At 31.6% G+C, this 26,541-nt stretch overlaps 2 protein-coding genes and 1 long non-coding RNA gene across 6 annotated transcripts in view; 2 read left to right on the top strand and 1 right to left on the bottom strand.

Annotated features, from left to right (window-relative positions):
* The window catches only part of LOC125822020 (exosome complex exonuclease RRP44 homolog A), a 30,250-nt gene extending 24,725 nt beyond the window's left edge, over positions 1–5,525 (top strand). The window contains exons 15-24 of the mRNA XM_049501395.1: positions 251–305; positions 415–514; positions 881–992; positions 1,764–1,884; positions 3,752–3,811; positions 3,903–4,008; positions 4,095–4,190; positions 4,958–5,039; positions 5,120–5,185; positions 5,269–5,525. Coding sequence (XP_049357352.1) covers positions 251–305; positions 415–514; positions 881–992; positions 1,764–1,884; positions 3,752–3,811; positions 3,903–4,008; positions 4,095–4,190; positions 4,958–5,039; positions 5,120–5,185; positions 5,269–5,464 — 994 coding nt within the window. The 3' untranslated portion in view covers positions 5,465–5,525. The remainder of the gene's footprint in view (positions 1–250; positions 306–414; positions 515–880; positions 993–1,763; positions 1,885–3,751; positions 3,812–3,902; positions 4,009–4,094; positions 4,191–4,957; positions 5,040–5,119; positions 5,186–5,268) is intronic.
* Positions 5,526–6,733: 1,208 nt separating this feature from the next.
* Positions 6,734–9,005, bottom strand: LOC125822092 (protein PIN-LIKES 7-like). Its single transcript, XM_049501460.1, has 9 exons — positions 8,790–9,005; positions 8,620–8,699; positions 8,315–8,439; positions 8,031–8,152; positions 7,656–7,946; positions 7,445–7,545; positions 7,319–7,371; positions 7,053–7,238; positions 6,734–6,976 (listed from the first exon to the last, which is right to left on the bottom strand). Exons 1-9 carry the CDS (start codon positions 8,922–8,924, stop codon positions 6,849–6,851), a joined length of 1,221 nt encoding a protein of 406 aa, XP_049357417.1. The 5' UTR covers positions 8,925–9,005; the 3' UTR covers positions 6,734–6,848.
* A 14,843-nt stretch (positions 9,006–23,848) lies between these two features.
* Positions 23,849–26,234, top strand: LOC125822279 (uncharacterized). Of its 4 annotated transcripts, XR_007442633.1 has the most exons (6): positions 23,849–23,930; positions 24,020–24,680; positions 24,780–24,970; positions 25,735–25,781; positions 25,926–26,070; positions 26,146–26,234. It is a non-coding gene; the product is annotated as an uncharacterized LOC125822279 (long non-coding RNA). The 4 variants fall into 4 exon arrangements; XR_007442631.1 differs by having other exon boundaries at positions 25,926–26,225; XR_007442634.1 differs by having other exon boundaries at positions 24,769–24,970; positions 25,926–26,225.
* The last annotated feature ends 307 nt before the right edge of the window (positions 26,235–26,541 follow it).

Here is a 26,541-nt window from a genome sequence, read left to right as displayed (position 1 = left end):
TTTCAACTAAAGGGGCCATAGATGGTTAGAAGTAAAATCCACTACTGATGATTGTGGAAGTGGATTTTTGTATGGTCTGACAGGGTGAACCGCTCAACCTGAAATTTTTTGAACTTATGAGTTTGTTTCCTGTTCAACTATAAACTAGTCAGTACTTGCATGCCCGTCTTCTTGAACTTCGAAAGTACTTGTATCTGCCATTTTGTAATTCCTAGTTCCCATACCTAACAAGTTATGTTTGTTATTCCAGTCGCTTGGTGGATCCAATAACTTCAGATTTACGAAATTTGAATGGGTTAGCCAAGGTTTTGATCTTGTAATCCTTATTCTCCTTTAATTACTATATCTTAGCTTTGGACTTTCAGCTCTAGTATCAATATATTAAAAGCATTCTAATGAGACCAACTTTTGCAGATAATGAGGCAAAGACGCATTGATAGGGGTGCACTGACACTTGCTTCTGCTGAAGTCAAATTTCAGATTGATACTGAAACTCATGACCCTCTTGATATCGGTATAATCCAACTCTTTTCTTTCTCTCTCTCTCTCTCTAGTTTCTTTTGGTAGCTTATTGTAATTTAGATAAAGGAGCCCAATTACCTGCTTTTTGGAAAGCCAAGAATTTTTCTTACAGATCTCCTTTAAATTATATATTTACAGTGCTTAAGATTCAGTTTAAGGATCATTTGTTTCAAACTGGTGCAGTATTGTGACATTAAAATTTCTTAGCTTTGAGCTCTTATAACATATCCCTTGCCAATTTTTACACCCACTGTTTCACTGAAGAATTCTGCTATTTTTGTGGGACTGCACAATGACATCATCCTTTGTTAGATTGTTTGAGTAGTCGTGTGAAGTTAATTTTATGATGTATGTATAGGAATGTATCAGATTCGTGAAGCAAACCAAATGGTTGAGGAGTTTATGCTTGCTGCTAATGTTGCAGTTGCTGAAAAAATCCTTAAGCATTTTCCTGTCTGCTCACTATTAAGGTTTGTTGCTATTGTTACTTAGAAACAAATCCGTCTGTATAGTTTGCTTCTTTTACCTAGAATATCTTCCTTAACTGGTGTCTAAACTTTCTGGTCTCATATCTATATCCTGCTATGCTGTATAGGTCTCTTTCCGTATCCTTCATGTGCTAAAAAATGAATGTAATCTGATCCTGTCATTTTGAAAGAATTAACTTTCCTAAGATGGTATAATATGTGATTGCAGGTAATAATGAGAAGTTTTTTTGGAGATCTAGCAGTTTGATGAATGCTTATAGGCAGTTATTTAGAGTGATTCCTTGCTCACAGGCATATGTTTATTGAGTTACAAAGTTGTAAATAAGGATAACAATTAAAGAAACACACATGTGAGGCTACATTTCTTTAAGGGCTTCAATTCTTTAAAGGGATGATGACATATTTTTTAAAGGGCTTCAGTTCCTTGTAGGGGTGATGCTTGTCTAGTAGTAACAGGCTCAACATACTCAATCCACGTTTACATGCAACTCTGCTTCATCTTCTCCCCTCCTTCACCAACCTGTTCTTTCTGTACAATTTTCATACATCAGATAGCTATTCACAGTTGTCTAAGATGGAGCACTAGAGACAGATATGGTGGCTCTAGTCTAATACCAAGTGTTCCGCAAAAACTCGAATTACATGTTATGCCAGAGAGTTGTGACACTATGAAATGGCTATTAAAGATTACGTTTGGTACTTCAATTAAATTTGATAATTCTCTAAGTTTACATGATGCATTTTTATTTGCAGACGCCATCCAAGCCCAACCAAAGAAATGCTTGAGCCTCTTCTCCGCACAGCTGAAGCAGTTGGTCTTAGTTTGGATGTGACATCATCCAAAGCATTGGCTGACTCTCTAGATCTTGCCAAGGTGAGTTGTGGCTTATTGAACGTGATGTGCATAGTGAAACTTAAGAATGAAAGAATGAATTTTCTTCCTTCCACTATATTTCTGAAGGGGTTTTAGCTATAAATCAAGTCGTATATTATAGATGAGTTCACAAGCTGCATGTGTCGACTCATTTTTTGCTTAACCTTGCCTGGCTATTATTGAGTTGAGCTGAGCTGACCTGAACAAGCATCGACCTAATTCCAGAATAAGCTTGGGTATGGGTTCGCTGACCTAGATGAGAAACGAATTTCATCTCTCCATACAAGCTACATAGAACCCTAGCAGACAAAGCTTCATACAACGCTACCTGATATTTCCGGTTACTTCTAATGTGCAGCCACAGAACCTCTTTCTTTATAAGTTTCTCATTCATTCTCTCATTTTGCAGCCACACAACCTCTTTCTTTATCAGTTTCTCATTCATTCTCTCGTTTTTTTGATGAAGTAAATAATTTCATTGCTGGCAGCCTGGCATCAAGTGAATGCATAATAGTTAGAAAAGTAGAATAGCAGAAAGAACTTATCACCTCCATTGCATATCTAGTTGAGAGCTAGTGAGCTGGTAAAATTCAAGAAGGTAACAGGGGAATTTATTGGGGACATATAACCCAACTATACAACAGCATAAGACAATGAGATTTTAGAGATTGGTAGGTAGTTGATATTCCATCAAAGCATCTCCTATTTATTTCATTCCAGATACTTCAAAAAACAGCAGCAGGTATCATCTTCTAAATTCTCTTGATGGTGTTAAGAACTTTCCCACAACTCCAACTCTCAAAACCATCCCTGTTATTCTGTGGCATGACCCAATTGAGTCCAAAAAGTGTGATAAACATACTCCATAAGTCTGCTGCCGCTGGACAATGTATAAAAAGGTGGCTGTGTGACTCTGCTTTCTTCTCATTCCCTCTCATGTTGTTTTTACAAGACACTGCTAAAGCAGGATGCTTTCTGCACTGGGCTTTTTGTTGTATTAAAACCATTCATAGGAATGATTTACTAATCTCTTCTCTATTCAATTGATTGAAATGGAATGAACAACTAATTTTGCAATTGTCTTTTTCGTAACATTCACTTGTATTAAGTTATTATTAGGATACTTGATATTTGCAAGTCATGTTTGTTTTTGGCTTAGAGGAATAAAGTTGGTTTGCTGATTTAAGTGATATGTCAGTTCATAAATTATTAGGATTTTTATTTCAAATTTGGCTTTCTTTAATTGGAACATAGGGCTTGTGGCAGATCAACTCTATATGTTCAAGCTTTTTGCAGCTTAATATCAAGCCCCTTCGAATTCTCCAATTAAGCTGAGCTGGAGTCATGGAATTTTAGGCTCAAACTATTTCAATCCTAGCCTTAAATGGAGGCTAGACTAACTTTTACTGTTAAGAATTTCGCATCAGTTCTTTTATAACACAAGGTGCTCACTATTGGCTATACTTTTCGGCCAAACATAATGTACTTAATAATGTGTTTAGCTCACAAATGAAGGTAATTTGGCTAAAAAAACTGTTGTTTTCTCTTCAAAATAAAAGGAAAATAACAAGACAATCGATGAATGCCTTCTCTGATTCTTTTTTCGGCTGCTCTGTTATTTATTGAAAGATTGCATTGGTCCTTCACTAAAATACCCGTAATTCTATTGCATACATTTACATAAGTTAATTTGGCTCAAAATTGACTGAAGGACTACTTTTGTGGAAGAATTACCAATCGGGGACTTAATAGCCAAGAAAACACTGCATAGAGTGATGATATTGCACTCCTCAAAGTAGCTAAGGGACATCTAGTTCCATTGGTTGCTGTTGTGCATTCATATGCTAACTTTCTATCTTCTCCCTAGGGTGACGATCCATACTTCAACAAGCTGATCCGGATTCTGGCAACCAGATGCATGACACAGGTGTTCCTTCTTCGTTGGTTTGACCAAATCCCCTACTTCTGAAATATCATGTAATTTCTGAGTTGGCATTGCTTTTGGTATGCATTTTCAGGCGGTTTACTTTTGTAGTGGAGACCTTAGTCCTCCAGAATATCTTCATTATGGTCTTGCCTCTCCTCTTTATACTCATTTCACCTCGCCCATTAGAAGATATGCTGGTTAGTAAAAGTTACCGTCCATTTATAATGACAAAGTGCAATGGATGCGACCAATTGTGAGCCTCTTTTTCTGTCTTGTCTTGTAGATGTCATCGTCCATCGATTGCTTGCTGCTTCTTTGGGAATTTATCAGCTTCCCGGTGTTTTCCAAGATAGACCCAAGCTAACTAGTATTTCTGACAGTAAGTGTTGCTTTTCATTATGCTTGGCATTACGTTTTAAATGCATTAGACTTCTTGTGGATGGGGAGTATATGAGCTTGCCTTTATAGTTATGCTTGTTCTTGATTAATGCTTTTATGTTTTTGGTTGTCATCTGTCCAGAGGTATCAGAAGAAGTTTGTATTAATGCTTTTACGCTTTTTTCCTCCACTGAGTGAATAGTGGGGACTTGGGATTGAATGTGTCTGTTAGTCTTGAGGTTTTACTTAGCAATAATTTGAGTATTTTTGGCTCCTAGGGCTTCGGTCTAGTGGTAAGAGCACAACTGTGTAATGCGTGGGTTAGACATATGCCACGGATTCGAACTTGCTGCAGACAAAAACGTGGTATTTAATTTGAGAAGGGTAGAGGGCGTCCCATTATCCCATCGAGTTTTAATTTGAGAAGGAGGATTTCTCAGTTATCAAAAGAACTTGAGTACTTCTGTTATAGCCCATCTGTTCAAAGTAAATAATTATTTGTGCAGTGTTAGCTTTCTAGTATTTATGTATTGCTGAACTTTGGACATTAAAGGGTTAAAACTTATAATGAACTTCTGTTCAGACCTAGTTTTCACTCATCAACATTTACTTTTTATGGCAGTGTGAGTTTTCTTTATGAATGACACGTGAAAAGGAAAAAAGAAAAAGAAGAAAAGTAGAAGTCTTTTCTCATAGGAAAATAGTAGAAATCATGGTCTAGTTTCAAATTTTATGTGGTTGTGTTTGCTCATTTGTGTTCCAAAACAGATCTAAATTATCGGCATAGGAATGCTCAGATGGCCAGCAGAGCATCAGTAGAGCTCCATACTCTCATTTTCTTCAGGAAGCGGTATGAAGAACATCTTCTTGGTTATATCCCTTTATGTCCTCCATACTCTCTCATTTTTACTTTTCCATTCTTGTGCACAGACCAACAGATACTGAGGCGAGAATAGTGAAAATAAGATCCAATGGCTTCATTGTCTTTGTGCCCAAGTATGTGTTGTTTCTTCATTTAGAGAGCAAAACAAGTTAATGGATTTCCTATTTAGCTCATTGATTATTGTATACCTTTCCAGGTACGGTATTGAAGGGCCTGTATACTTGACATCTAAAGGTGACAATGGAGGGGAATGGGTAGTCGATGAGAAACAACAGAAAATTAGAAAGCTTGATGGAAGTGTTTCGTATGGTGTACTTGGAACAGTGAGAATTCACATGGAAGTCGTTGAGCCTCAGCCTAATCGGCCTAAACTACAACTAACCCTTGTATGAGACCGATAACTTTACCAAGAAAGTCGAGGTCGATAGCAAGTAGTTGTTATTCCAGTGTGATAGTTGAATTATTTTTCTACGGACATTTGTGTATCATATATCGATGCAGCTCCTTTAAATGTTCAAAAAATTGATGATTATTCTTTTATTACTTTCTGCCACTATTATATGTTACATAAATGTTCTAAAGTGTATTTTAGCTGGTTACCATAGACTGAGATATTGGAACATTATCTAAATTGCATAGGGGTGTGGTAGTAACATATCCTATTTTCGTTTCAATTTATGTGATACTACTTTACTGTGAACAGAAACTTAGAAATAAAGAGTCTATTGAAACTTGCGGTCAAATTATCATATTAAGGGTAAAATTAGATAAACGTTTTAGTAGGGTTGTATATGATCGAGTTGGTTTGGATTTTTTAAATATCAAATCAAATTATTTATATCGGATTTTTAGAATTACGAATCAAACTAAACTAATAAAACTTGGGTTTTTCAACTAGGTTTTTTTGGATTGTTGGTAAAGTATTTATACAGACATTTAATTAACTTGTTTTTTGATTCAAATATTTCTTTAGTCCTATCAAAATAGAATTATGTAAGTGTTCTTTAAGAAAATAACACAAATATGGAATGAGTGATGAGATTAGAATATTCAAGAAAAAATAATAACTACAATTGCATAAAATAAATATTGTAAATTAATAGGTCGTAGTGAAAATGATCATATTTTAAAAGGATTAAAATAAGCTTAATGCGTATTATTACATATTAAAATTAGGTTATGTATTTTTAATGTCTAAATCAATATAAAACTAAAGAACAAATATTCAACATTATTGTCATTTTTGGTGTTGAATTAATTTTTTTTTGTTAGTGATTTGATTTTGAATTGAGCTTTAGTAGAGACTTAAGAGTTACTAATAATATCTATGTAATATAACCTTTATTGGGCTGTTCAAAATTCTAAGTCTAAAAAAACTTGAAATAATATATTAAAAGTTAAAAAATTATGAAAAAGTTAAGAGATATTTAGAGATTATATCAATGCAAATACTTTTATGTATAAAATAAATTTTAAAACTTATGTATATAATGTCAGGTTGGTTTGGTCTCGAGTTTGACTTTTTTTAGTTAAAACCAAACCAACTCAAATTAAGTCCAATTTTTTTTTTTTGCAATACCAAACCAAGTCAAACCAAACTATTAGTCATATTTATTTTTTTAGGTTTTGACTCGATTTTCGATTCGACTTTATACGCCCCAGATGAGAAATAATGATTCTATATTTTCATAAATAAATGTAGAACAGTATACAAGCACAATCATAAAAGAATTTTGGCTAAAAAAAATACTGCTTTCAGTATCTAAGATTTGTAATTTATGATGATAAGAGCCACATAAATATAGTGGACCAAATGGTGAGTGCTAATGCTGCTACCAAATAAGTCCACATGATTAGAACAGAACACTCTTCTTGTGCTACATCAACTAATTGTGTCATTGTACCTGCATTTCATCATCATCTTCAATAAGCAAACCATAAACATCAGCATTCAGTTGATATGAAATTGTTATAACTTACTGATATTCATAGCAGGTGGGACGGTGTACTGAAGCATTAGCACGAAATGGTACAGAGGATCTGCTGGAAGGAACCCTAAGTTCGCTGCTGTTTTAACAATTCCAATCCCTATCAATGGACTGAAGATGAATCGTACGCAAACTACTGCTATTATAGTTGATGGTTTTACTTGTGCCTTCCTCAATCCTGTCAAAGTTGCCTGAGTTCAGAACGAGTATACATATAAACATCGTTTTAGATTTGCCTTTAATGATATACTTCATTACCTTGGGTGAGGTTGCCTCCAAGTATAAGAGTGATGCACGGAATGGTTCCATCCCTGATATGTAAGAAAATAACATGTAAACCTAAGCATGATCGCGATTGTAAATGTTTTATTTAGTAGTACATACCCAAGTAACTTGACAGAGTCTTGAATAACTCTAAGGGGAGCAGCATCCCCAATCACCAGATTTTTCAGCCATGTAATTGAACCAAATAGGAATCCTACAATCTGAAATATCATTCAAAAATAGAAAAAAAAAAAACAGAGTTACTTAAGAACAACATGTAATTACATTCCTTCAAAAACCACAAGTGAAATCAGAAATTCGTAGTACTTACAGCTCCAAGAGTAGGAGGTGCTGTTAGCTCTTCTAAGAAAGTGTGTACCACACCTACTATTTTTCGCCATGATGATACTTCTACTGTTTGATTTTCAGTTGTTTTTGTGGTACTTATAGGAAGCTGATCTTGAGAATTGTTGTCAAGAAGGTAAGACTTTTCATTTGTCTCCGAGTCATTGTTTGGTCCCTTAATCGCTTCGTTCTCCTCTGCTGTTTTTAGAGCTTTAAATTTCAAGGATGAACTTCTTATTAGCTGGTAAGTGAATGTCCAAATGTAGAAACCTCCAAGCTACCAAATCGAGAAAATTTTGTGTTGATAATTGGAACTTTATGAACATAACTTCAGGGGAGAATGTGATGAGTTAAAACTTACTGCCATTGAGAAAGATGCATAGGAAAGGCCAACAGAAGCACAAGTTTTATGATCACCAAATGGACTTCCATCTTCTTTGCAAATTGCAGGAATGACAATCAAAAGAAGATTTCCCAAGTTTCCTGTTTGTCAGAATTATGTTAGAGCAACTTTTACAATGTGGAGGCGTTCAGAGCAGAGGCAGATTGAGAATTTTGAGTTACTGTATTAAATAGTATTGTGTTTTGTTGAATCTGTAACAAAAACTCTAGCTCCGCCCCGGCAACTTTTGATGATATTGTTACCTGATGAGCATGTAGCAATAATGAGTCCCTCAAGATGTGGCTTTGGTTTCAATATTTTCATAGCTATCCATCCAAGAATCCCTCCAAATAGAAATGTTAATCCAACATTAACTGGCATAAACCACCTGTATAAACAATAGTTAATTAAGATTAGTTCATCTGTACGTAATGCCACTAAAATGACACATCATCTTAGATTTTGACAATTCGTGGTGATCAAATATTCTTTATGTCTCAATTTATGTAATATTGTTTGATTGAGCGATTAATAACCCAAAAGATTATTATATTAGCCAAGAATGTACCATGTGATGATATCTTGAAAGGTGACGGACTCTGCCAAACTCGCAAACATCAGGGCCGGTGTAAATACCACAAACACTATCTGCAGAGATACGTCAACGTATAAAAGTTAAACTCTTAAAATATTAAGAGTCGGACAAATAAAAATCGCTAAATTAGGTAGATAACTTACTCTGTTAAGGTATTTGCGGGCATCAGCAGGAAGCAGCTTAAGATAATCAGTGGCCATTACAGCTCCTAAACCACTTACTATTAGCACTTGCAATATTGGCATTGATGCCACTTCTAATAATGTCATAAAACCCATTTTTTCTTTTTTCTTTTTGCAAAATTTTGTAGATAAAAAATGTATATATATTATTTGCTAGTTGTAATGCCTAACTATGGAGTTTCAAAAATGTCTTTTTTTTCTTTTAATAAACTCTGTCTCTGTCTATATATCCTGCAAGCTCCAAACCAAAAAAAAAAGAAGTTAATTCGTGGAATGGTTAAACCCCAATAAACAAACAAAAAGAATACATGAACCAATAAATAAATAAATAAGCGACAAATTAATGTGTGCATTGTTTATGATACTTTCTCCTTTTCATCATTCGTTTCGAAACAACTTCTACCTTCTCGAGATATGAGTAACGCGATAGTGTAATATCAAGACCAGTAAGAAAGAATGGACTTCATCCAATCATACAAAACCCATGCCCCTAACCAGTCGTACTCTGTACATTATCGTTATTGTTGCATGGGCCTATGGGCGTGACATTTGTTTATGTAAGCATAGGAAAGACCAAGGAAACAACAGTTCCTTGACATGACATGGACTCATGTTTTCACATAATCACCGTCCAAACTTCGTTTCAGATCAATTCTTCACTGCAATCGCTTCGATCCACCCCTCGATGAAAAAACAAATTTGAACACTTCTAAGGTTACATTTTTCTGCTGTTATTTTTAGTCAAGTTAAGTTCAAATACATGTGTCAGCAATAGAAACACGTCTATATATATATAGTAAGTAAGGGTGGTACTAACGTGACAGAAAACGACTAAAGGGGCATGTGATACACTTCTATTAATAGCAATTCTGTTACTTTACGTCAGCAATGGCGTTGCTAAAATACTTTACGCCCATCCAATCATGAGAAAATTAGGATTCACTACGTATATAAAAAATAATACTATGAGTTTTCGGGCTAAATATTTATCAATTAATGAATGGATTTGCGGCTTACTAAACTTTAATTAAAGCTTAAATGTTTCTTTATCTCAGAAAGGCTTATAGCGTACTTGGACAAGATAATCATTAGTGTTTGATTAAATTTTTTTAAAAGTGATTATGTGTATTTTTCTTAGTGTTTTTTAAAAAAATGTTAACAAAAATTGTTTTTTTAGCTTTTGAGAATCAGCTTCTATTGTTTCTCAAAAGTTCATATTTTCTCCTAAAAGCTTAGCCAGACACCTATTTTCAAAAAAAAAAAAAAAACTTCACCAAACAGTATTATTTGTGTTAAGCTAAATGTCAGGAAAATGCTACGTTTGTGATTACAAGAAATCTTCATTGTTCATATCAAAACTACAAAATAAAATATTCATAAATACAATAAATTACAGTTGAAAATACCAACACATTCCCATCTCTATAAATAAAATCAACATTACTCAGCTGATGTTCTTGCAATAGGAGGACCTAGAATAAGACAATAATTTTAAAAAATTGTTCTCATGCTTATATAAATTCTTTAATATTATTCTAGCCATCTTCATTTTCATAATAAGAAAAGAAAACAAAGAATTCTAATGAACGCAACAAGAATATTAATTCATGCATCTTATTTTTGCTCGCGAAAATAAATTCCAAATCATCCCAAAAACAGACTAAAAAGAAAAATAAAATTATCAAGAGAGATAAGAAAACAAACCTGGAATTATTTTTTTCAATCCGAGTTTTTTCTTCTAACATAAATCGATAAAGAAGTTGAAGTTTAAATATTATAGGAAGAAAAATGAAGAAGAAGAAGAAGAAGAAAGCAATAGAAATTCCAATTGTATCGGACTTTCTTATATAGTAGCCAAATAATATGAGTGGTGGCTGGTTATTATCTGTTGTAATAATACTAATATCTAATCACATTAGTAAGTATATACTAATTGTTATTTTTATTATTATTACAATTATTTAATAATAAATAATTATTTCAACTGAAATATATGTATTATATGGTCCGTGTTGGACTCAAACTCTACGTACATAATTTGAAAAGAAAAAAAAGAGTTGATACCGCCCCAACAACAAGACAACGTACACCAAAGGAGGAAATATTTATAAATGACATATTGTAAAAGCGCTTTTCCTCGAATGGAATTATGGGAAAACCAAAGAAAAAAAATAATTACAATGATTTAATTTTTTATGAAGGATTTATTTTTATTAAAGTTAGTGATATTTTGAAGTTTTAAATTTGACAATTACTACTTTACATATTTATTTAATATTAGGGGTAATATAAAAAAGAAAATTTTCTAAATTTGTTTAATAAAAAGGATAAGTAAAAGAAAAGATTTTTAATGTAAGAGTCAGGTAAGATAGTATTGTTGTATGGGTGCTGACTCTAAAATGACATGTAATTTTGTTGAATGTAAATCCAAATTGGCTGTCTGCTGGCTGCTGCAACTTGTTTATTTATTTATTTAGATTTTTGGATTTTATTTGGAAGAAGAGAAATTCCAATTAGATTTCGACTCTTTTTTCAAAATTAGAATAATCTTAATTGAAAAGTTTTCAACTTTTTTCTAAATTAGTGGTGTTACACCAGCTAATTGCTTCAATTGTCCTTCTAATACAAGTACTTATAGTTCAATGAAAGTGTGGTCATGGCCTAGCTGTGAAGATTACAATTATTGTACTAATTATTCCCCAATTTAGTAGAATCTTTATAGAGAATCAAAAAGAAACTTAGACTAATATTAATTCTTATAGGTAATAATTAAGATTATAAACAATTTCACTATACCCTTTTAACATTTAAGGACGGTAAACAATACTCTCTTCAGATTCCATATATTGAATAAGAACAATAGAGATTTGTTAAATTAAATGAGAAACAATTTATCAAGTATTCAGTCGAAAGTAATGCAAAAAAATGTTTGATTTTGTGTCAATTGGCGTTTTATTTGATAAAGAGATTACATTTTATTTTATGAAATTAACTTAAAATTATAAAATATTTAATTATGGAATGTACAAGAACCTTTAAGAAACATCATCAATTATTGAAAGTTAATAAATCAAGAGGACATAAGTATTTAAGTAGCATATCTACCTCCAAATTAAAGTCCGAACTAACTAACTCGACAAATTTCAGCCTTTTCTTTGATGGGGTTGAAATTAAGTTTATACTTTAATATATAGGACCCAATAAATTAAACAATATTGTTCAGTATGCACTTTTTTTCTATCTTAATTCTAATTAATGCACGCCTAAATCTATAATACTTTCCTGTGTCCACTTTTATTTGTCATATTATGTTTTTCGAAAGTTAATTTGATTATTTTTAAAGGTAAATTAAATTACATATTAATTAAATATTTTTAACAAAAAAATTAAATATTCAAAAAATATATGAAAAGTATTATAAATTACAATTTTTTTCATATGAATATGATGAAAAATTATATCATAAAATGTCAGTCAAAGTTCTTATAGTTTGACTCTAAAAAAAAAAACTATGACGATTAAAAGTGAAACAGATAATTTGTGGCGCGTGTAATCAGTGACGTAGCCACATGGATGTCCAATTGGACACCCTTCGTCGGAAAAAAATATCATATATACAAGTAAAATGATACACGAAATGATTAAATAATATATTTTGGACACTCTTAACCTAACAAACTGTTATAGCCCAATGATTTCACCTCTTTGGAATGAGGAAGTGTTGGTCTGTTCGAATCTCACGAGTTCTACTTTTTGAAAAGAACTTTTATTGTGTTATTTCTGGACACTCTTTGTGAAATTTCTAGCTCCGCCACTGCGATTACTGTGTTCATTCAGTGTCGTGTACATTATTACAACACAATAAAATTATATTAACATACTCCTTCGTTCTATTATGATTATCGTCTTAATGTTTTTCACAATTATTAAAGAAAACTTCGCATAAAATGGGATGAAGAGAGTTAATCATCTCAATCTTATCATTAATCATGAAAAATTAATATAATGTGCTATAGAAATATTAAGTATAACTATTTTTTTTTTAAGTCATATGAAACCTTGGTTGATAATTAAGTGGAAATACTGGGGAGTACTAGATAAAAAAAAAAAAAGAATTGTCAAAAACGTTTTCATTTCGACACAAATAAATAATTGGCAATTACTGCTTGGGTGATCACGTGGCGTTAGGCAGATTTAGCCATCTAATTAAGGACTTGATGTTGATATTTAAAATATTCACATGGTTCTTCCTCTAGATCTTACATGAAATTTGCTATAACTTTCTCATCCCAAAATAAGTGTCATTTCAACAAAAAAAAAATTTATCTCTAAATAAGTGTTACTTTTAAAATTTAAAACAAAAATTAATAACCATCCACCCTTAAACAAGTGTCACTTCGATAAAAATATTTATCCCATAATAAGTACAATTATATCAAAAGGTTTATAATAAACTACACATTATATTTACTGATTTATTAATGAGCACGATTTTTCTAAAATATATTAGATTTTCAAAGTAGTTGAATACAAATTCGATCCCCCCGGGGGCACTCATTAACAAATCATTTATATAGGATTTGAGAGAGTATCCGTTATTTTATAATGAAAAAAATTATCATTATATTTATTATTATTTTTTTTTAAAAAAGTCCAATTATTGGACAAGTCGGGACTAATAATTTTCTAAGTATGATGTAGTTGTTATTTTTGTAAATACTCTGATGACTGTAGAATGACGTGTGGAATGACATACTCAATTTAGTTGAATATGCAGTTTTGATTCAAATTGGCTGCTGACCAATTATCTGTCTGCTAAATAAGATATAAGAAGGATAGAATATATATAGATATTATTATTGTTTCGTAAATTAAAAGTATTCAACATTTAAATTTGGTGATCAATTTTAACAGTGTTTAACATGATTCCCACAATTTCAACTCTAAAAAAATGTCACAAAAAAATTGTTGAAATTCAACGAACAAATATTTATTGATTCCACTTGACGTGACTTAAAAAGACTAATTTTTGGCATGTGAATAATCATGATGACAACTATGCATTTTCTACCACTACAAGTCTACATAACCATTACTTTTTCTCATACCAAAATCCAATAATTGGATCAAACTACTAGGTGCTAAAATTGCCACGTGGTAGTAATAAAATCGATCGTGGTATTTTTAATTTGAGTACGTCCTTTGAAAATTATTTATTTCTGAAAAATAGAGAATATTTACTAACTTACATCTTTTATGAATATTTTGAATTTGGTCAATATTTTTTTTTTGAAGTTTACAATCTAAAATAAACATCTTAATATCTGTACAATTACAAATACTTTCGTAAAGATAGTATCTTTTAAAAGAAATGTTTGAAAAGTCAAACAAACTAAATTGTTTTTTCTGAAAAATGTTTTTTTTTTCTTTTCAGATTTTCTCTCTCTATCTAGCAGTGCTTTTATTGTTCCTTTTTTCTCTCCTCATAATTTGTAAGAAATTACGTATTTTTCAATGTTTTGTGATTTATGGAATTGACATTTCTTCAATTTTTAATAAATAATTAATTAATATATTTATGATAATTTTTTAAAATATTGAATTTCGTTGATTGAATTTGATAACAAATATTTATTTTGTCTCCCACAAATGTATCTAAATTTGTTAATGAATATAAGCAAACACATAACAATGTAAAATTATCTAAATTTGTTAATGGATTTTGTTGATTGCATTCCAAAATAGTAATGCAAGCAACTGTATACCTATGTAAAATTAGAAAGATACTAATGCAAACAAATGTATACCAATTTATAAATGAATATGGACGAATGTATCCAATACAAATGTATACCTATGTAAATTTGAAAGATATTAATGCAAATAAATGTATACCAATTTATTATGAATACGAACAAATGTATCCAATACAAATGTAAAATTAGAAAGATATTAATGCAAATAAATGTATACCAATTTATAAATGAATATGGACGATTGTATCCATTACAAATGTATACCTATGTAAAATTTGAAAGATATTAATGAAAATAAATATAAATGTATACCAATTTATTATGAATACGAACAAATGTATGCCAATCTATTTGATGGATATGGATTAATGAATACCAGTGCAAACAAATGTATACAAATTTGTTAAGTAAATATGGATCGAGTTCAAAGGCAAAATAATTGGCAGGTAATGAACTCATAGGAATACCTTTGAAATAAGAGTAATCATAATCAAAATATTATTTTCTAAATTTAAGAAAAGATATAATTCTAAATAGAATTTTGCTAGTTCTAAGTGGAAATGGTTGGAAGATAAAATAGAGATGGTATTAATTTTCTTTTATTATTTTTAAAAATACGAAATAATTTGAAAGGAGAGAGTTTTGAATAATCTTTTGCTAGTTTTAAGGAGAAATGGTTGGAGGTTACAAGAGAGATGGAATTAATTTTCTTTTATTATTTTAAAATATCCGTACTAATTTGAAAGGAGAGAGATAATTCTAAATAATCGTTCGCTAGTTTTAAGGAGAAATGGTTGGAAGTTAGAAGAGAGATGCTATTAAATATCTTTTATTATTTAAAAAAATATAGATATATTACTTTTAGGCTAATATGTGCCAATTTTTATTTGTTTATTAATTGCTAATTAATATTGGGCTATATATTGCCAATTATATGTAACTCTAAAATTTGCAGAAAATGAAAACAAAATAAATTGGGTTGGGCTAAATGAACTTAGCGTGTACGAAAATAGAGGCCCACAATCCACATCTACTGGGCTCAGCCCGTATGGACAACAATTGATGATGAAGCAGTCCAGTCGGTAGTGAGGAAAAAAGCGAAAATTGTATATAATAGCAAACTATTAATTTAAATTAAGTGCTATAAATATAGTTTGATTTAATTGTACTCCATAGCAAACTTTTGCTATTTCGCCTCTCTCCCGGTGAATCTCGCTCGCCACTCTCATTCTCTCCCTTGCCTCTCTTGTTTTTTATACAAACGCAAATGTATAAAATATGTTTGTGTTTGTATAAAGCGAGAAAAAATTGTATATATACATATATTTTCATTCCCCTCTCTCTCCTCTCCCAGATCTCGCTCGCTTACTCGTCTCTCTCACTTTATACAAAAACGCAAATGTATAAAATGTGTTTGTATTTGTATAAAGCAAGAGAAAATTGTATATATACATATATTTTCATTCCTCTCTCTCCCCTCTCCCAGATCTCGCTCGCCACTCTCCCAGATCTCGCTCGCTCACTCGCCTCTCTTACTTTATACAAACACAAATGTATACATTGTGTTTGTGTTTGTGTTTGTATAAAGCGACAGAAAATTGTATGTACAAATATAAATGCATATATTTTCGTCCTATGCACTTACGATTATACAAATACGATCTTTCCCTGCCCAGTTTTCTTTTGTCTTTCTCTCTTTCTCACTTTATACAAACACATATTATACAATTGATCTTTTGTATATGTATACCAAAACAGATTATACAATTATTTTCTTTTGTATATTTATAGCGAAATATATGTCACAACCCAAAAATGGACGTGATGGCACTCGTCTTAACCCGCCAAGACAAGTCAGCCTAAAACTCAACCTATTACAATAAAATGCGGAATTTTTTTTAATAAACTCAAAAATACCCCCAAAATCTGGTTGTCACATGTACAAGCCTCTAAAGTATTACAATTGAATAAAAAGAAAAATACAAGTCTCATATGACATTGTTTCTAGAGTAGAACAAGATCATAAACAGGAGTAAGAAGGGTCGCTGAGAAGACAAACAACTACCTCACAAATCTCCCAGAAGCCTTGGAAAAGAAGAGAATGACAAGTACCACAAAAATCCAGGCTCGTAACCTACAAAAATTTGTAGAAGCAAGGGGTGAGTACCAAACCACACAGTACTCAGCAAGTAAACCTCTAAACACGAGCTAAGGGGATAGAATACAAGTACTCCTTACACTCCAACCGAACCTTCACAACTATAATCTGTATAAAACCAGCCCAACCTAACAGTTCACAATTTACAAACACATATCTCAACAACAACATTCTAACAATCATATATTCTCAACAACAAGCTCAATATTCATCAATTACCACCTCCACAACTACAACCTGCTTAGTACCAGCCTAACATAACAGTTCACAGTTTACAAAGCACATAGCTCAACACAATACTCTAACAATTTCATACCCTCAACAACAACAATAGTTTCATAGCCTCAACAACAACACTCTAACAATTGCATATCTTCAACAACAAGCTCAATATTCATCAGTCACAAGTTCCATAGAAAGGCACTCACAAGATCAGCAACACACAAGATCAAGTTCACCAATAATAACAAAGTGCAATGCAATGAAATGCAATGTCAAGTATAGTGATGCATGTCTGACCTAATGATACACACCCGCTGTCTCTCAGTCCGGGACCCATGGGGGACATATCTGTCCATGCATCCATCGCGGCGCGCGATACGACCCTCGATAATAGTAACCATCGCGGCGCGCGATACGTCTCTCGAAATATAGTATCCGTCGCGGCGCGCGACACGTCCCTCGAAATATAGTATCCATCGCGGCGCGCGATACGTCCCTCGAAATAGTACATCCTCTTTATTTTCTTATTCTTTCTCAATGCACATAACACTTGTCAGAAGCATGTCTCATAACAATGCAAATGACATGTTCACACAAATAATGAGGAGATGACCATTTTCATAACATTGCACAATTCACAACAAGCCAATCAGGATATAACATCAACAATGATTCAACAAGCCTTTCAAACAATTCTCAACAGATCACACAAACAATTGATCACATTGCCTTTTATTATCCCTTTTTCATCATTAGAATTAATCAATGTGGACAAGTCAACCCATCACCGAGCCTCATTACCCTAAACACATATTACAAGGAAATACATGAATTCCATACACTTAACAAGGGTTTAGAAATCCACTTGCCTCTAATAGTCGAACAATTACTCCAGAACTTGAGCCTTCCTCTTTCGGCTAAATTCCAAATCAATGCAATCTATTCACAAAAATAATCGTGATAAGATTTCTAATTTAACAACACCCATATTACTATAGCCCAGTTCCTAGTTCTTGATGCCAACCCATACGCTACATATCATTCTCCTAAATTTTTAAGCCTAGGGTTAAGTCTAATTTCCTCCAAATATCATAAATTTGACAATATTCATCTCAAACAATATACCTAATATTTAATTTCATATACCAATATATCAAAACTTGAATTATAACCTGATAATTATAAGAAAATCGTAAAACTCAGACTAAAACCCTAATCACTTTTAGTACGGATGAACACTGCATTCACAATCTAAATGAATGCCTTCATTAATTGGCATGTTTACATTGCCGTCATTTGGCTGTAATGCTAACATAATGGCACGAGGTCCAATTCCAAATCACTGCAACTTACAAATATATATATAATAATTTATTTAAGTGCAAAAATAGTTTTCCTCTTTACTGTTTCCTCTCATTATTAAAATAATAATAATAAACAACCATCCTTTTGAACTTAACGCATGTTCCAATTGCAAAATTAAGGAATTGTATTGGTGTTACCTGATCGTGAAGTGGATCGTCTCCACGCCAGCCGCTGCTATACGCAGGTAAGTTTCTTCCTTCTCTTTTCTAAATTAATAATGTATTAAAAGTAATAATCCCTACTAACCTAATTTAATATTTCAGATTTGACCCATATATTTACCCCAAATAATTTAATTCACTTTAACCCATGATCAAGTGGTAAAGAGTATCATTAAATGATCACTTTACTTCATTAACTAACGATTAATTAACTCAAGTTAAATGAATATTCAAAATTTCCAAAAATGACCTTTCGGGTCATTACATATATATATTTATGTTTGTTATGGAGCGCAATTATGCAAACTATTTATAACATACAAATATGATTTTTTGTGTTTGCTATATGTGAAAGTTGTTAAAAAAAAAACTAAAAAATAAAAGTTGAGCAAAAGAAGAAAATTAGTCATAAATAAATAAAAGAAAATAAAAAAAGGAAAAAATAAACGTTGAGAGGTAATTAAGCATGGAGAAAAGTCAATGGAGAAAATAAAAATTCAAGTTAATTAAAGCGATATCAAATATTTTCTAATTTAAAATTGAGATTATGGTCATTAGAGACAGATGTACAATTCGACAACGAATTTGAAACACAAATACATTGACCTAAATTCGGTATTCAATTTTTTAAAAATACATTTAATATGTATAAAATAATAATGTATAATCTCATAATACGATGAATAACATAACAAATTTCACATTATCAATGTTATAGTTTACCAAACGTACATAACCCCTTTAACTTGCTTCAAAAAATCACTTTGACACTTCAACTCGGTCTTGTTTCATTTACACTCTTCAATTTTATTTTTTATATACCATTTAACACATTTTTTAACCTAGTATAAGTGTTCAACGTGAGTTAGACAAGCATTACAACAACAATAACAACAACAAAAATCAGTGTTATCTGTAGAATATGTGAGGGTAGAGTATACATAGATCGTATCACTACCTTGTGGAGATAGAGAGATTGTTTTCGAAAGTCCTTCGACTCAAGTATAGCAAATTCAAGTAAAAAGCATGATAAGTGTGAATGAAAAAATGGGGTTGAAGAAAAAAATAGGAAAAATAAATAAGAGAGAAGGTTGTTAACGATAAAAATATTGAATATTAATGTTGAGTTCCTTACGCATTTAAAAGGTGAATAGTTTCTTTAATTTGTCTGATTAATATCTTGTATTTAAATGGTACATTGAAAATAGGGATGAATAGTTAAAATGAAACAAGATTGAATTAAAGTATCCAAATGAAAGATTATGAACAAATTAGAAGGACCATACATGTGTTTGACCTATAATGCTACTCATAATAGTTCATTTATGATTTTTGTTATGAATAAAAAAAAAATAGTATAAAGTATATTTCGTAATAATTTTTTACACATTTAGTGAAATCAATAAGAATAATAACACATTTAGTGAAATCAATGAAGTGGGGGTTTAGAGACTAGAAATGATAGAATGCACACAATCTTTATCACTATCTATTCAAGAAAGAAAGTTTATTTTCGAAAATTCCCAGCTTAAGCGAATCATGAAAAAAGACTTCTTACTAATTAATTAATTAAATAAATACTAGAATAAAAATTTACAAAAATATATATATTGTATTAAAACTATTTTTTAATTATTATTATTTTGATTCCCGTGTGTATTAACTACTTCCTCCGTTCATTTTAAATGTCATCTTTACTATAAATAGTTGGTCCATAATACTTGTCATTTCATAAAACTAATGCATAAATTATACTCCCTCCGTTCCTTTTTATATGCCACATTTTTAGATTGCGCTAGCATTAAGAAATTAAGTAATTAAGTAATTTTACCCTTCTATCCTTATTTAATGTTTTCTTAAGTCAACTTTTCAATAAATGATGAACATGCTAGATTTCAAAAATTAAAATGCATTTGGATGACTATTTAAATTTTTGAGTTTATTTTCAAAATCAGATTTTATCGAATAGGGAATGGAGAGAGTAATTAATCAATGTATGAAGTCCTCCAATGAATATTAATTAGTACTTATTAGTTTTCCTAGGTTGGTCAAAGTATATATTTTCAAGACTAATTAATTATTCTATCAAGGGTATAACGGAAAGAATATAGTAATTTATGCATTAATTTTATAAAATGACAAATATTATGATCCAACTATTGATAGAAATGGATGACATATAAATAGGAACGGAAGGAGTAATATTCTTTCTATTTTGCCCTTGTGAGTTACTATTAGCTTTAAAAATATATACATTTGACTAACATAGAAAAACTAAATAAATAATTCATGTTTATTGATCAAATTAATCAATCAAAACAATTAATTTATATTCATTGATTCTGAGTCCGCCGGATTTCTGTTCTTTTAACTGTCCCAATGACGATGTATCTTCTCACTACAATGCTATTCTTAAATAAATCATGAAAATTCAAGAATTTGTTCTAAAAAATGGTAGTTTTTAAAATAACTACATTGGTATTCTTAAAGAAATTCAAGAATTTGTTTCTACGTTTTTAGGGAGATGGGGAGCATCGGTCAATAAGAGGAAATTATTTACAACAATTGTAATACATTTTGAATTCAATATTTTCCTATATATAAGATATTATAGGCACGTTTCAATACACATGATAAATATATAACTGAAACATTATTAATATAAATTATTATATGTGAATTTCAAATATTCAGGTACTATTTAAATTAGCTTACATGGTTGGAAATGTATTATATTTGTTCTGGATTAATAACTATCGAATTTATAGTAATGTATAATATCGAATTTGAATTGTTTTATAACTATTATTTATATTTATACAGTTTTAAGATAACTTTAATAATGATTTTCAAAGCTTCACCTCTTTTTTTCGGTAAATCACCATCGCCAGACCACCGATTGCTTATATTTAATACAATTTTGATACAACTTTAATACAATTTTTCAGAACTTCACCTAATATTTATTTATACAAATTTATATCAAATAGTTATTAAAGCTAAAATTATGTGTAATAAAAATAAAGTAACATTTAAAAACGTATTTGATCAAATAAAATATAGTATTATTTATGTAAAAGTTTCAAAAATGAAAACAAAATAAATTTGGTTGGGCTAAGTGAATATGTACTAAAATAAGTCGGCTCAGCCCAATCGGTGGTGAGAGAAATAAGAAAGTAATTCATTTTCTGCGTTTTTATTGAGAATAAGAAGTTTCCTTTTCATTTTGTTTTACGTTAATTTTATTTATGTGCGTTTATTGAAAGCTAATATAAATAAGAACTTATATATATCACACGCCGCGCATCTTAGACAACTCCGATGGCGGCCTCTAAGGTCCGATCAAAATTCTATTTTTTCGGCGATCTCAAACTTACATGGATATTCGTTAATTATCATGGATTCTCGGAAATTGAATCTCTACATTCTCATGATCTTGCGTTTTAAGAAAAAAATCAATAATTTGTTGTCCGTTTGAAGGTAGCAAAGTTTTTTTTTATTTAATATGTATAAAATATTAATTTATAATCTTATAAGTTATAATTTACTATAAAAATTTTGAAATATAAATTTCATATTTTGAATTGATTTATGAAAATATACTAAAAATTAAGTAATATTAGTTTTATATGATGATAACAAACTTTACGTTGAATAATTTCTTCTTATTAAAAATAAAAACACAAGCAAGTACTAGAATAAAGATTTGCAAAAAAAATAATATTCTAATATATTTTGTATTTTTTCCGCGTTTTTTTAGCCGCGTGTATTAACTAATTCGAAAACTATTAATTCTAGTTAATACACGCGGCTAGAATTTCTACGCTACCGGCCGGTGCGTATTTTAGAACTCACCCCATCAATGCACCGACCGCCGGGATTTCTACGCTACCGGCTATCGGAAAATTTATCTAATATTCTTCCATTAAAGAATGTAATTTCAAGAAGTCGGAAATTCCTCAAGTAATTCAATGCTCTATCGATTTATTTTTTTCAAGAACTCGGATTTGCGTTAAGTTCATTGAACTTGTTGGTACAGTTCAAGTGACTATGTCCGATCAAGAACTTGTTGGCTTCCCATTGGAAAATCTATCTTTGGGTATTTTACTACTCTTCCCACTATCTTGATTTTCTTCCAGGAAAATTCAAGAACTCATGTTGGAATTCAAGAACTCGACTTTTGCATGATCAATTTCAAGAAGTTGTTGGTATTCTTAACTCCTGCTGTCCAAACTCGACTTCCATTAAAAGTTGCAGGTTGGAATTCAAGAACTCGATATTTGCATGTTAGATTTTTAATAAAAGTTAAGAACTTGTTGGTTTTTCAAGAAAATTCAAAATAGTCATTTTTAAAAAGTAAGTTATGTTGTCATCCTCTCAATGTCTGTTAAGGATGTTCAAGAATTTGTTTTCCCCTGCTTAACTGACAAACAGGAACTGATAAAAGACGTGGAGTTATTTTGAATGAAGACACTCATGAATTGTAGACTTAAAACACCCTCACTGGCCCCTTTCCTTTACAAGGTCTAGACATTTTGACTTTGATTATTTCTTAAAAATGGAAAATTGTGCTAGGTAAGGGAATGGGTAGTACTCACATAATTACGGAGATGAGATATATTTGTTGTTGATCATTACTATATGTAGTGATGTTTGATTATTTATTCTTGCTGAAGTTGAGTTGGAACATACATATTGGTGCTCAAGTACTTTACTTATGGAGACAGTATGTGTGCCTCTTTCTTTCATATTCTTTTATGCTTCCTTTTTGTCTGACCATTTTAACCATGGTTTCAAATGCTTCCTCTACACCAGCGACATAAAAAAACAGCCGATATGCATGTTTTGCCAGCAAGCTTTGACTTTAAAGCAGAGGCTTTGAGCTCTATTTATGATATTTTTTTGTTGGAAATTGTTACTAAAGCTCACGGGAGGCCAAATAGATATCGTAAGGTTTTGAAGGTAAAGTTCTTTTGAGATTTAGTTGGGTAGTATTCATTAGGATAAGTATAAAGCTACTAACTTGGTCTTTGCTTTTTCCACTGTTTACATGACGGCAAGTTTTTTCACCTTAATGTTGATGAGTGTAGACAAGTTGTTCAACAGGTAATTCTGTATAAGCATTGACTGTTGTTTGCTAATAAGGAAATTTCTCGGGATTTTTCTTTTTGCAGTCATTGTTTATGATGCATTTACAACCAACCAGTTCGAAGGAAACAAATGCACTCCAGGTTTCAGGATTTTAATCCTTACTTCACTGAAAATGGGATTGATGCTGGAAATCGAGGAAAATCAGATGATCTTATAAGGTAGAAGAAGAGTAGAAGAAGCCATTCAGCTCCTCCATTTTACCAATGCAAGAAGTTCTTTGCCAAGAGTGAATCTCAAGGAAGGCAGCAGGACAATATTAAGACTGTTCATGATGTGCCACTATTGCCATGTAACTTGTCCTTGAGTGCTTGTTTGTGTTAATAATCAATGATGACAGAAAATGTGTGCCACTAATTAATGTTCTTTTCCATCATGCAGAAATCAGAACGGTAAGGAGACTGCATCATTCTGCAGAAGATATCTGCTTGGAGCTTCCATAGCAGTCATCCCATCACTGTGATCAATCTTCCACCCCAAGTTGTGGTGACGGTGCATTCTCTGATGAAAGGTAATGTTATCAAATTTCTTGGGAGGGTTAGGTATCTTTCTGATATTATCTCAATCAAATATGTCAGTAACTCACACACGACCTGATGTTTCTCTCTTCAGTCAAGTGTGACAATGAAACTTGTTAACATCTGGAATAGCAAATTACAAACTCAAGGGAGGTGCACAAGTACCCGCGATGGGGAGTCAAAAGAAGATAAACCATTCCTGTCATGTGTTCCTGATCTGAGTAAGAGCTAAATTTTTCTAGTGCATGTTTCAGTTAATTAGCTTCATTTCTTTCACCCAATTTTCAAGACTATCTTAGACTGCATTCTCATTAATCATGAAAGCATTAGAGATCACAATGTCTCTTTCTAAGTCTCCTACGTCGCATAGTCTCTTTCAAATTCCATCTGGCTTGTGTTCTGATCTTGTAATAGAATTGTCATGCCTGACATTTTTTATTCAAATTTTCATTATTTGCACCACAAAAAACTCAGTTTCTTAGATTCTGGGATAAAATGGAGGGACTACCTTTCCAGAGATTACAGTTGAGTACCTTAGCTATATCTTGGATGTTTTTGCGACTTCTTCTCTATTTTGTTAAGATGATGGACTTTTACCTTTTCCAATATGAGATGCACAGCAGTACTGGAACAAAGAATCTTAAGAATCAGGATACAATACTCGATGTCTCTTCTGGTTCGCATTTTGTTGGTGATTCATTGGTTTCTGATACCATTAATAAAAAACTGCTTGGAGGGTGCCAAAGTTCTCCGACGGGTTGATAAGAAGTTTATTCCGATTGTGGCAGGCACAACACTTGCTATAATAGATCAGGTTTTCTGGCCTTTGCATTGTCAATTTATGGCCATTCTTGGTTTCTCATGAATTTCCTTATATTGCATTTACTTTAAACGATTGTTTCTCTTAGGGATTGTTTGGTTGGCCTCATTAACAAATTTAAATCTCAGCAAAAACTTCCACATAAATAGTATAACGTTTCTTGGCCGTGTAAGAGAAGGTAATATCCGCATAACTATGTAGCACTCAGTTAGCCGCATAAGAAAATATAAGCTTGACATAACTAAATGCAGCATTTGGTTGGCGGTATTTAGCTGCTCATTATTAATATCCTCATGACTTGTGCAAGAATCTATGTATTATTTTATGTGGAATAAATTATGGAATAAAAACACATTGTTCCACAATGCATGGATATAAGAGTATTTACAGGCAAAAATTCCCTTTAATGTAGATAGTCCCTGCGTAGCATTACTCATTTATTATTCACCGCATAATAATCCCCACACTTTTATTTACCACATAACAGTTTTTACATTATTATAACTGCATAACTAATACTTTAACCAAATAATGTCTTACTATCTGGTATTGCAATTTTGTGATATTACTAAGTAAAGAAGAGTGATATAGGGTGATTTATCTTTTGTGACTGTCAGGCGGAGTATATTCTTGTGTAGAAACTGAGGCCTATGTCTAAATAAATGTTGTCCCTTTTTACATAGTCAAGGATTATGATCTTTTGTTTGATTCTAGCATTTATCTTTGTTGAACATTACACTCATTGTCATGTATTACAGCATGCTGCAGATGAGCGAATATTCGTTTGGATTAACTGCACGTGAAGGTAATGATTGTCTAAAAACTCAATGAAGTGTCATTTAAACTTGGAGTCTGTAACTTACTGAATTATTAGGTCCTATCTGGAAAAATGAGGACAACAACCTATCTTGATTCTGAGCAAGGATTGGTATGTTTATTTTGATAAAAGGTAACATTGATTTTGAGTCTTTGACCATGCTTTTCCTGGTCATGCCAAAATTTGGTTACCAACTACTACACAACTATGCTGACCAAATTCAAAACAGGGGTTGGATCTGCAACATATATTATTAAGCTTCAAGATCATTTACCAGGTAAGTTACGATCTTTGTTTAGATTTTTCATCACACAAACAGTCTATGGAACTTGATAAAATTGCCATTTACCAGAAATTCCATTTCACTAAATCGCAACATTCATTGAAGTCAAACCTAATTCTGATTCACAAGCAGCCAACATCTGTCACACTTGTTGCAATAAACCATTTGCAAATCAGCCTAAGAAGGGAAAGGTATTGTAGTACTGATTGTAGTTGTTAATACAGGATTAGTTGCTCACCTACATTCTCAAACCTTTTACTACACTTTATAGCTTATTCTCTTCAACATTCATATTCCTCCCTCTGAAGGATGTATGTCTGTCTAAATGTGGAAAACAAAGCATGAAAAGCACTTCTTCTTAGACTAGTTATTTTATTCTGAGGTATCAATAGCACAGTTTATATCAATTCTATGCTTGAAAACAAGAAGGATTTTTGAGGGTTTAAGGCTTTCACGTGTCATTTG

The sequence above is a fragment of the Solanum verrucosum genome, unplaced genomic scaffold (genome assembly GCF_900185275.1).
Source record: "Solanum verrucosum unplaced genomic scaffold, falcon-dt-bn FXZP01000103.1, whole genome shotgun sequence".
Taxonomy (NCBI): Eukaryota; Viridiplantae; Streptophyta; class Magnoliopsida; order Solanales; family Solanaceae; genus Solanum; species Solanum verrucosum.
The sequence above is the reverse complement of the archived record's forward strand: the minus strand, read 5'-3'. Positions and strand labels throughout refer to the sequence as shown.

Excerpts from the sequence above, each read along its gene's own strand:
- LOC125822092 (XM_049501460.1), bottom strand. The coding sequence starts at position 8,924 with ATGGGTTTTATGACATTATTAGAAGTGGCATCAATGCCAATATTGCAA. Across the intron at positions 7,372-7,444 it reads GACTCTGTCAAGTTACTTGG|GGATGGAACCATTCCGTGCA; the intron begins GTATGTACTACT and ends CTTACATATCAG. Across the intron at positions 7,239-7,318 it reads TGGAGGCAACCTCACCCAAG|GATTGAGGAAGGCACAAGTA; the intron begins GTAATGAAGTAT and ends CAACTTTGACAG.